This window comes from Propithecus coquereli, unplaced genomic scaffold (assembly GCF_000956105.1).
Source record: "Propithecus coquereli isolate 6110/MARCELLA unplaced genomic scaffold, Pcoq_1.0 Scaffold4, whole genome shotgun sequence".
NCBI lineage: Eukaryota > Metazoa > Chordata > Mammalia > Primates > Indriidae > Propithecus > Propithecus coquereli.
This window is the reverse complement of record NW_012149729.1, coordinates 13,320,952-13,331,815: the sequence shown is the minus strand read 5'-3', so window position 1 is coordinate 13,331,815 and position 10,864 is coordinate 13,320,952. Positions and strand designations below refer to the sequence as shown.

The 10,864-nt window shown below is 38.5% G+C and overlaps 1 protein-coding gene across 1 annotated transcript in view; it reads right to left on the bottom strand.

Moving 5' to 3' along the window:
- The window catches only part of DOCK4 (dedicator of cytokinesis 4), a 477,172-nt gene that overhangs the window by 44,788 nt on the left and 421,520 nt on the right, over positions 1-10,864 (bottom strand). Inside the window, exons 35-38 of the mRNA XM_012652744.1 lie at positions 9,126-9,274; positions 6,867-6,953; positions 4,577-4,681; positions 192-333 (exon numbers count right to left, since the gene is read on the bottom strand). Of these exons, the coding sequence (XP_012508198.1) occupies positions 192-333; positions 4,577-4,681; positions 6,867-6,953; positions 9,126-9,274 (483 nt within the window). The remainder of the gene's footprint in view (positions 1-191; positions 334-4,576; positions 4,682-6,866; positions 6,954-9,125; positions 9,275-10,864) is intronic.

Genomic DNA, 10,864 nt, shown 5'->3' with positions numbered 1-10,864 from the left:
GTCATTATAATAAATAGAACAATTAAGTTCTGTTCAGAAGGAGCTAAGCTAACATTAAGATAACGAGAAAGAGGAAGAGTAAGAGCCTAGCTGTTGAAAAGGGACCGGTGGCTGAACAACCTTGCATGAAAATGCTCTGCAGCTGACAGCTAGTGCCGTCTCACTGGGATCAGCCCTTGTAGTGTGGATACACTGAGCTTCCGCCTGGAAGATGGTCTCGTCGGGCTGGTTGGCGTGCTGCATGGCGATGGCGTGGGGGAACTCGTTCAGCATCCTCTGTTGGAAGGCTTCCAGCCTCTCATAGTCATGCCCTCTGCATACAAACTCCTTATTCTGGAGGTGAAACCAAAAAAGAAATTAGGGCTATATAATTGAGTGCATTAATTACAGAGAGAAGCCAAAAAATACGACACTCTGGCATTAACTGACCACATGCCACACATCAATACAACAACAACAAAACCACGCTGGAACAATCTGAAAATTTTGCCCAAATGTGCAAAATGCAGGGAAAAGGTCATGAACATAACTCCACTCAATAAGATAAGACCCAATAGAGCGGCTCAGTCTTCCCAATTCATTGGTATAAGGTGCAAAGAGGTGCCGAATTCTCAGAGCACCTAAGTACAATATATATAAGTATTCTGTGGGTCAGGACTCTCTCATTCAGGTAAGAATGGTGAAGGTTATTCCTGAGGTAGGCAATGAGAGCTGGAAAGATGGGAAGGTTTCCAAAAGGTACCTTCATGATCCAGTCAGATATGAGGAAACTCTTTCTGACTGTTTAATGATACTGAAACTGTAATTGTTGAGCACAGTCATTGATGAAGCATTCTGCACACATCTTACTCAACCCATACAAGCTTGAGACCATGTCACCTCCACCTTCCACCCCATTTTATAATTGTGGAACCAACACTCAAAGTCTTTACGTACTTTGTCACTAGTTTTAAACTCAGGTCTGAGTCCAAGACCTGAGGTCTGTCTACTCTGAGCTTGGCCTGGTATGTCCAGAAAAAAACCCTATGAGCTACCAAGACCAAGAAAGGTTGTGGGATCTCAAATCCTGGAGATCTTTAAGAAAAGGAGAGAGCAGTTTGTGGTCTGAGGGAGATAAGGCCCAAAGTTTTTGGTGTTTTCAGCTCTATGAGGTTCCTGTTATTATGTGAAATTCCCTAAGGAAGAACTCCAGGCCATAGTGAGGTAGTTAGAAACAACCTATGGGCAGGGGGCACAGGTTTGCCGTGGGGAAAGAGCAGCTGCAGGTGTGCAGAGGAAATGCAGCAGGGACTGGGCTCTGAGAGCCTACCTCAATTCCCCACAAACCCCTAAATAAATCACGGTCCTTTGAAAAACACAAGGTAAGGCAGACTCTATCCAAGAAATCAGGACACCAAACAATCCTATGTTTAAAACTTTCTAGATACAAGTTATACCTGCTGATACTGTATTTTTAAAATTCTACTCAAAAGATGATAAATTTGCTTGATAAAAGACAATACATCTTTCCCTGCATGTCACCGGAATCCCAAAATAAATATCCATATATCCTAATAACTCAAATATTTTTAAAGATACATAACAACAGTTTGTAAAAATCCGGAAAGTTACTCTAAGCACACAGGCATTCAATGGTATGAAGAAGTCATTTTGGAATAAAATAAAGTTTGGGTCTGATATTTGGGTTTCTAAGAAACAAAAAGGAATTAAGTATTTTCCCCTATCAATACCCTTTTTAAAAAATCACAGTTTTATAATGCATGAGACATAATTCACATATTATAAATTTGCCCTTTTAAAATGTGCAATTCAGTGGTTTTTAATATATTCACAGAGTTGTGCAACCCTAAGCACAATCTAATTTCAGAACATTTTCATCATCTCAGAAAGAAACCCTGTATCCATTAGCAGTTGCTTCCTATTTCCCCTTTCTCTCAGCTCCTGGCAACCACAAAACTATTTTCTGTTTCTATGGATATACCTATTAGGGAACTATATAATTGGTCTTTTGTGACTGGATTCTTTCACTTAACATCAAATTTTGAAAGTTCATCCATTTTATAGCATATATCAGTATTTCATTACTTTTTATTGCTAGATAATATTCCATAGTATGGCTATACTAGATTTTGTTTATCCATTCATCAGGTGATAGACATTTGAGCTATTTCTACTTTTTGGCTATTATGAATAATGCTGTTATGAACATTCAGGTATAGGTTTTACTGTGAACATACGTTTTCAATTTTCTTTAACACACACCTAGGAGTGGACCTGCTGGGTCATATTCGTCAATAGTCTTTAAAGAACCCATTTTCTATGAGAAAAAATAAACCACTTAGATATACAATTGTATAAATATATTAATTTATCTGAGCTTCAAAAATAATCCTGAAATTGATCAAACAATGAAAGGAAGTGTTTAATGTTGGCACTTGTTTATTTTTAAATTGAAGAACAGACTAGAATGTGATTTCCTAAAAAAAGGTCAGGCCCCAAGATTCTAAAGAGTGCAGTGCCCCTTAGAAACCAATAGAGGGTGACCCTTCTCTTTCATTTTGAAGGAAATGCCATTTATATCCAGAAAAGCTGTTTTTAAAAGAAGGATGATACAGAAGAGTGATTTATACTAATTGGCTTTTTAACAAAATTTATTCTATTAGCTAATGCAGTTTTCTAATTTGCTAAACTCTTTAAAATTATGACTTTTAAACTACTTCTAATTTTCTTATAACTTTATACTTCTAATTAACAGTAATTGCACATAATAGATGTCTAGGGCGCCTCGCTGTACACTTGCTGGTTAAACTCAGAATTTTATCAGAGCTGCATCATGACTTTTGTGGGCCCTAGGCACTTTTGCTTTTGTGATCCTCTTCCTCCATAAAAAAACATTAAAAATTTGGTTTGGTACATAGATAAATATATCAATATTAATATTATCTAATGCATAACATATAATATAATATATAGTATAACTTTTTTTCAACCTAAAAGTTCTCTTTTAACTTCTGATTTTTAAAAGAAATTAAAAGTTTTACGGGCCCCTAAAAATATTATGGTCCCTTAAACACTGTACCTACTGTGCATGATGGATTAGCTAACCTTGGTTATGACATGAAAGAAAATAGTCTTTCACTTTGTGCAATTTTGTGCCAACACAGGAAGGGGATCTACTGTGGCAGAGTCACATCTAGACCCTACTCTGGGGTCTCCGGCCCTCTGTGCCTCCCAGAGCTCTAGAATTCCTGTCACTCCACTTGGAACCTGGACCTGGCCACATGTACTCCTCAGGGGGGTTGCTGATGACAACTAGCAAAAGTCAGCAAGTGTTCTAAATTTGCCATTGTTTTTGATCTGGAATCAAGATTTCCTCTGTCTTTAGGCAGGTCCATCTGCAGAGCCAGCTTTGTGATCATGCACAATACTGTGTGTTGTAATCCAACACGGAGATTTCATATTATGTGTGTGTAGCACCCAAATACATGGCGATTTCAATCACTTTTAAAAAATCAACCTATCATTTGAGCATTTGTTCCATTTGATACTAAAATGAATCCTTACCTATGGTGACTGGATATTTTGGGATCTATCAATCTATCTATGTACGTATGTATGTATGTATGTATGTATGTATGTATGTATCTACCTATCTTTCTTTCTTTTTGATCTTGGAAGGCAAACAAGTTAATGATTAGGTAACAAACAATAAAGTAAAATTTTTCTCCTCTCCCTTTCTCTCCAAGTACCCCCATCTTATATCTATTCATATGTGTTGAAAGTTAAAGTAAAAATTTAGGTAAACACAAATATTAAAATATCTGTAAATTGAGATTTAAAGTCATAATAAATTGACTCAATCTTACATATTATCCCAGACACTTTTTCCTTAGTTGTTTGGGGAAGTACATTTCCTTTTTCGATCTATGTTTTTACATAAGGAAGATGTAATATACTGAAGTGTTCAATAAATATTCAAGCATGTAACATTCTACTTGGCAGAATGTGAAAAATGGAAAGAATGGAGTTGAGTATTAGCATATCTATAAATTTTCCCTTATAGAAATAGAGTTTATACAGGCAATAAATTGGATCTCTTTGGTGGGTGACATCTACATTTTCACAAAGTCATCAAAAAGGCCAAATAATCCTCTTAATATGATTCTGGAGGTAGGGTGTCCACACGATGCGAAACTGTGTTGTTTTCTATAGTCTGCAAGCCCCCCCTCCTGCAATGCCCCGCCATTTTTCTCTGATGCTAACTCTGCGGACACCGCAGACTGAACACAATAGTGAACATCACACAAGGGAAACTATAAGTACCAAGGATTCCTCATAAAATTTAGTAAACTTAGAAAGGAGTAAGTTGTTTGATATCTTGAGAAATTATTGAAAACAAGGCATTCTAGATTAATATAGTGTTTGTAAACTAAAAGGCAAAGAAAAAAAACCTTGTCATGTTATTACCTGCCTGTTACCTGTATTATAAAGTGTCATTAATATTTTAGTTTTTTTGATTGGGATATCTGTATTAGAAGTATGAGAGCAAATTAAATATTAATAGTGTATTACTTACTCTTAAGAAAAATGGAAATTTTTTCCCATAAAATCCAACTCTGAAGAACTCTGGTTCAAGACGCTGCTGGTCCATAATTTTGTCATACAAAGAGGCTTCCATCATCTAGAAATGCACAGGAAAAGTTCTAAACATTTTATCTAGTCTTTCCTCTACCAATTCACAGCAGAGGATTTTTCTTCCATATAAAAGAGAACGTCATTTTAATCAAGTTTGCTGAAAAGGAGGCCTGACTCCTTTTGTGATGCTTTAGGGCAGGGATTGGCAAATTTTATAAATGTCCAGAGAATAAATACTTTAGGTTTTGCAGGTCCTATAGTCTCTGTCACAAACTCAACTCCGCTAGGCCCACCCACAGGCTGTAGTTTGCTGACTCCTGCTTTAAGAGATCAAGTGTATTATTACATGTTACCACCAGGGAAAAATTATTTCTATGCACTTAGTCTATCAAGGAAATTATTTTCTTCACAATTAAATAGAAATTAATACGAACTATTAGAAGCAAAACCTTTCTGGGGAATTCTCCTGCTAGATGTACTCACCTGTGCATTTGCTCCCACCTGGCACATGGTAATCCAGGACATTTGTAAAGGACAATCTTGCACAGGTTGGGCAGGGACAAACCAACAAAACAAACCAAAGGAGACCCATAGTGCAAAGTGCTGTCTGGGCTGCAAGCCCTTAAGTGTGTCTGACGATGCTGAGACTATGAAGCAAATAAAGCTTATAGCTTCCCATTTGTGGTATTATAATCCCCAGGGTTTCCAGAGAAAGACTAATATTGCACTTAAAGACTTCCCCCTACCCTCCCCCCCCGACTAACAGCACCCCAAAGAGCAGTTGGCATGAAATGTAATGCTTTGGGTTTATAAAAATCTTAGTGACTATGGCACCTAAGGGCTCTCATGGGTAAATATTGTCACCTCGCCTCTGTTACACGGACAGGATGCCAAGAGATGAACGGAAACGTTTTTATATTAAATTGGAGCATCCGTCAGAGTCGGCTTGATGGACGAAAGTTAAAACAAGGTTTATCTCTTTGGTTTTTAACTTAGGAGAAATATCGATGAACTGCTGACATGACACACTATGCCAGAAGTATAGAGCCAGTTCCTGCCAGTTGAATACATTTCTTGTTGGGGTGTGAGGGATTTTTATGAGTTGCTAAAGGTTTATGGTATCATTTCTTAAATGGCTATCTCAAAATGAAAAGGTGACAACGTATTCTTTTTTTTAATATATAAAATCTGATGATCCTATTTTAGAAACCTGGAAGAGCCTAAGCACTCAGCAGGATCTTGCGTGTTATAAGATGACACAAAATGTTCATGATGCTAAAGAATAAGGACTGGGGGGCAAGAGGGACTTGTTTGAATGTAAAAGCAAAGAAGGTACAAAACATTTGGTTTGGGGACACAGAATATTAAACTCTTTGAGCTTTTAGGTACTACAACCTGGATTTAGGTCTAGCAAATAAAACATATTTCTGAAGCAGAAGAGAGTCAACAGCATCAGACTTTGGCCCCAAATTGTTTCAAGATGGGTCAGCTAGCCATTTCTACAGATTTATAGATTATGGGACCAAGAATGGTATATTGTTACAGAGATTTGTGTATACATGGGAGCTCTTCAAATGCTGTAGAGATTTTCCATGATAAATTAAAAGTATTTTTGCTTTTGTTTATGTGTGTGTGTGTGTGTGTGTGTGTTTATGTGTGTGTTTGAGACAGTATCTTGCTCTGTCGCCCCCAGCTAGAATGCAGTGGCATCATCATAGCTCACAGCAACCTCAAACTCCTGGGCTCAAGTGATCCTCCTGCCTCAGCCTCCTGAGTAGCTGGGACTACAGGCGTGCATTGCCATGCCTGGGTAATTTATTAAAAAATTTTTTTTGTAGAGACGGGGTCTCACCATTCAGGCTGGTCTTGAACTTCTGAGTTCAAACAGTCGTCTCACCTTGGCCACTCAAAGTACTAGGATTACAGGCATGAGCCACCATGCCTGGTCTCAAACTAAAAGTATTAATCCTGGATTGGTTTGTGTATTTCAGATGTGGTCTTTTAGAATAGACTACAGGCTCACTTTTTGTAAATTAATCAAAAGCATGACAAATCAATTTGTTATTTCTCTGTATAAATAGCTGAGTATGCTTCAGAGGAAACACTTATCTCAAAAAATGTTTCTGCAAGACATATCAGGATGATCACAAAGTTAATTTCATAGAACCAGACTGGAAAGCTAATCAAAACGGGAGGCCATCGCCTGATTAAAATGCATCCAGACACCTTACCCTCATCTTGCTCAGGTTTCTGTAGTCATAATAACTCTCATACTGCTCTGCAATCTTCCGGCACAAGATAATGCCATTTTCCCAGCACTGTGGACAGATGAATAATGTAAATGTAACCATCCCACAACATTTCTTTACTTCTACCCAAGTAGGACATGAGTGCTTTCAGATTATTGAATCTCACTCCTTCATCTTTATAACATACCTTTAATCATATCACTGCAAGTTTAATCTTCGAAACACCATGTAATTAAAATGTAAATTATCAAAAGTCTTTAGAAAGTTAGAAATGATAACCCACCACGACAATCATTAATATGTAGTACAAAAAAAATATTTTCTGGTGTCGTTCCAGAATCAACATCCTGAAATAAGTACAGCTCCACAATGGCCAAGTAGATGGATATAAACAGGCCCTCAGTGCTGAGGAGGGAATTACCGCTGATCCCTAAGGCCCAATTATCCATGACAGGTACCCTGGATTCCTTGCTCGGCTAAGTTGCACTTGTAAATTGTGTGTGGTCTAACCCAGCTGGTTACTCTCAGCAGAAATGCAAAAATTCTTTATCTAGCATAGGTGTCAGCAAACTTTTCCTGCAAAGGGCCAGCAGGGGGGCGGAGGGGGGACCTGCAGCCTTGGGGCCACATGTGGCCTTCTGGATCCTTGAGTGTGGTCTTTTGATTGAATGCAAATTTTACAGAATAGATCCTTTTAATAAACTGGCAGTTATTATTTTAGGCTGTGAGGGCCATATAGTCTTTGTCACAACTATTCGATTCTACTGTTATAGCACCAAAGCAGCCATAGACATGGATGAATACGGCTATGCTCCAATAAGAATTTACCTAGGGACATTGAAATGTGAAGTTTTATGTGATTTTCACACGTCACAAAAATATCATTATTCTTTTGATTTCTTTCAACCATTTAAAAATGAAAAAGAGATCTGTAGCTTGTGGGTTGCACAGAAACAGGTGGTGAGTCATTTGACCTGTGGATCATAGTTTGCAACTCTTGATCTAGCACAAACTCCCAGGAATGGGCTAATATACAAAGCCAGAGATTTCATAACAGCTTATCCTACAGGTGGAAACTTTAGAGCAGGAGGGCACGAAGACATTTCTTGTGCTATTAAGGTAATGATATGTCAGTGTAGTTAAATAAATAATAAAGGAGGATACGAGAGAAGCAATTTCCTTGCATCAAATTTTTAGGTATACCCAATTACATTTTGTAAGAGAATGACAGCCACTGGTTGTATATCCATTTTCTGTTTAACCTTCACAATTTGGAGGACATATTTAAATCTAAGACACATACCACCAAAGAATCCAAGTGTTCAAATCAAATAAACAATGGTTGTCAGATTCACACATTTTTAAAATGAGAACTGCAAGCCATTGAAGAGGGAAAGAAAGTGAAGTGAGGCAATGTACTGAATTGCATTATTAGGCCAGTAGATTTTTCAGCACTCTAAGCATATGATGGGATGCCATATAATTCTTTAAATGATTTCAGTTTCATTTATTTTTACCTTGAAAAAAGTGGGATGGGGCAGAATGCATCAATTTGGGAAGGAGATAAGGGTTTTTCAGAGAATAAAACACCAGGGTGCTACAGTCTGAATGTTTGTGTCCCTTCCAAATTCGTATGTTGAAATCATAACCTCCAAGGAGATGGTATTAGGAGGTGGAGTCTTTGAAGGTGAATAGATCTTAAGGGTAGAGCCCTCATGATTGGCATTAAAGCCCTTATAAAGAGGCCCCAGAGAGCTAGCTAGCCCCTTCCACACCATGGATGGCAAGAAGGCACCATCCATGAGGAAATGTGCCCCGACCAGCCACCACCAGATCTTCTGGGGCCTTAATCTTGGACTTCTCAGCCTCCAGAACTCTGAGAAATAAATTTATGTTGTTTATAAGCCACCCAGTCTGTAGTATTTTGTTACAGCAGCCCAAACAGATTAAGTTACTGGGTGTCAAAACCTCTAGATCCGTGTTTATCAAAGTGTAATGCAAAGTTCATGGACACTGGAATCTCCTGGAGTTCTTGTTATAAAATCACAGGTTCCCCAAAATGTCTGAATCAGAATGACTAGGGACAGGGCCTGGGAATCTACACTTCAACAAGATTTGGGGTGTTTCTAAAGCACATTAAAGTGTGAGGATCCCTGCTTGGAGAGGTGGGCATCAAGAAACTAGAAATAGAAGGGGAAAGGCCACCAACACAACCCCCTCAGGAGGGCAGGGCTGACTTACTTTGCCTCTGTCAAAGTTCTGGATGATGGTGAGGTGCAGGTGCTCCTTGCGCTGCCATTCTGTTTGCATGGGGTAGGTCAGGAACTCCCTGAGGGGCCGGTCAGACCACTCCAGCAGCTCGTCATACAGGAGCAGGGTGTACGCAGCCTCTGCGAGTCAAGTGGGAAGGCCGTGATTGAGACAGGACCCCAACTCCTTCAGATCAGGCCAGTTTTGGACAAGCTGGAGAAAATGCTATCTTCTGAATTGTATGGTATAGTAGAAAAATGTCCACAATATATGCAGCAGTAGGTTAATGAATGGTGACTTCCCAGGATGATGAAATTATCAGAGATCTGTATTTAATCTTTGGGTTTTCTGTATTTTTCCTCTTTTTTTGCTTGTTGTTTTAGTTTTCCCCGTGATGTCTGTATGTTATGGCATAATAAAAATATTCAAGGATATCTTGTTTTGGCTGGTTCAAAGATGTAGGGCAAACATGCCTTTGTTTGCCAGGGAAGTTCACTAGTAAGTCCCTTGGGGACTATGAATGCTTCAAAAGGGTGTGCTTAGGAAACACAAAATGGCAAATAAATTCTTCTGGATACTAAAGGGCTGAAAAATGGAAACTGGTATTGGAGCAGGAGGAGTCAGAGGATAGGCAGAATTTAGAAGGGGCAAAGAAGCCAGAGAGGAGCTGAGTGAAGACGATAAAAAAAAAAAAAAGTCTAGGGACAGAAGTAGGAATTGGAGAGGGTAGCCATGTTTGATGAGGAGTTTGTGTTTGTGTGTGTTGTGTGTGTCAGTGTGAGAGAGGAAGAACTGTTGTGGGCTGCGTGATAGGACCCACAAACCTTCAGTAAAGATGACTGAAATCATTACATGCTTGGTATGGTTGGATTTCCTATAGAAACAAGTGAAGGGGTGATTTTCCATATACAGACAAGTGGGAAAGATGACCTGTATTTTTAAGCATAGCTGACTGATAGGTGGTGTATTTAACAGAATACTTGCCAGTCTGTAGGGCTCTTCTTTTCCTGAACCACAAATATAGCCAAATAGATCAAGAAAAGAAACCAGAATTCATCGTCATTGATGAAGGATTATGATAATTTTTTCCTCCCAACATTGTAATAGCCAACTCATTTACTAAATTGAATAAAATGGACAAATATTTATATTATTAATCCCTTTTAACCACCAACCCATATGCCTCTCAAAAGACATAATAGTAGCTTTTAAGATGGTATTAATAAATGGTAATTCTTTTTCTTCATTTATTTGCCTTAAGGGTAATTACATATAAAGCCCTAAAGTGACGTGTTAATTTCTAATACTATGATTTGGCCATCCCCATGTAAAAAAGATGGTTATAATAAGAAAGGCCAGGGTCCCTGTCACTTTCCTCTTGCCTCTTCAGTGCAGAAGTCCCATGAGGCATGGGCTCTGGCCCTTTTTCTCTTCAAATATCTTTGGTGAGCTCATCCAATCTCCTGGTTCAATTATTGTTGCAAAAGCTTTCTTAACCCAGCAGCAGTCTGTTATCCCCACCCAATTCACTTTGCACAGTGTTACAATATGATCTTCCTTCAATGCGAATGACCATGCTGCTCCTGATTAAAATCAGTCAATAGTAAAAGGCGAAAGATTTATACAATCTGAAGAGAAAGCATTCCCACTTAGAACTGGAACCAGACAAGGTTGCCCACTATCTCCACTTCTATTCAACATAGTGCTGGAAGTCCTGGCCACAGCAATCA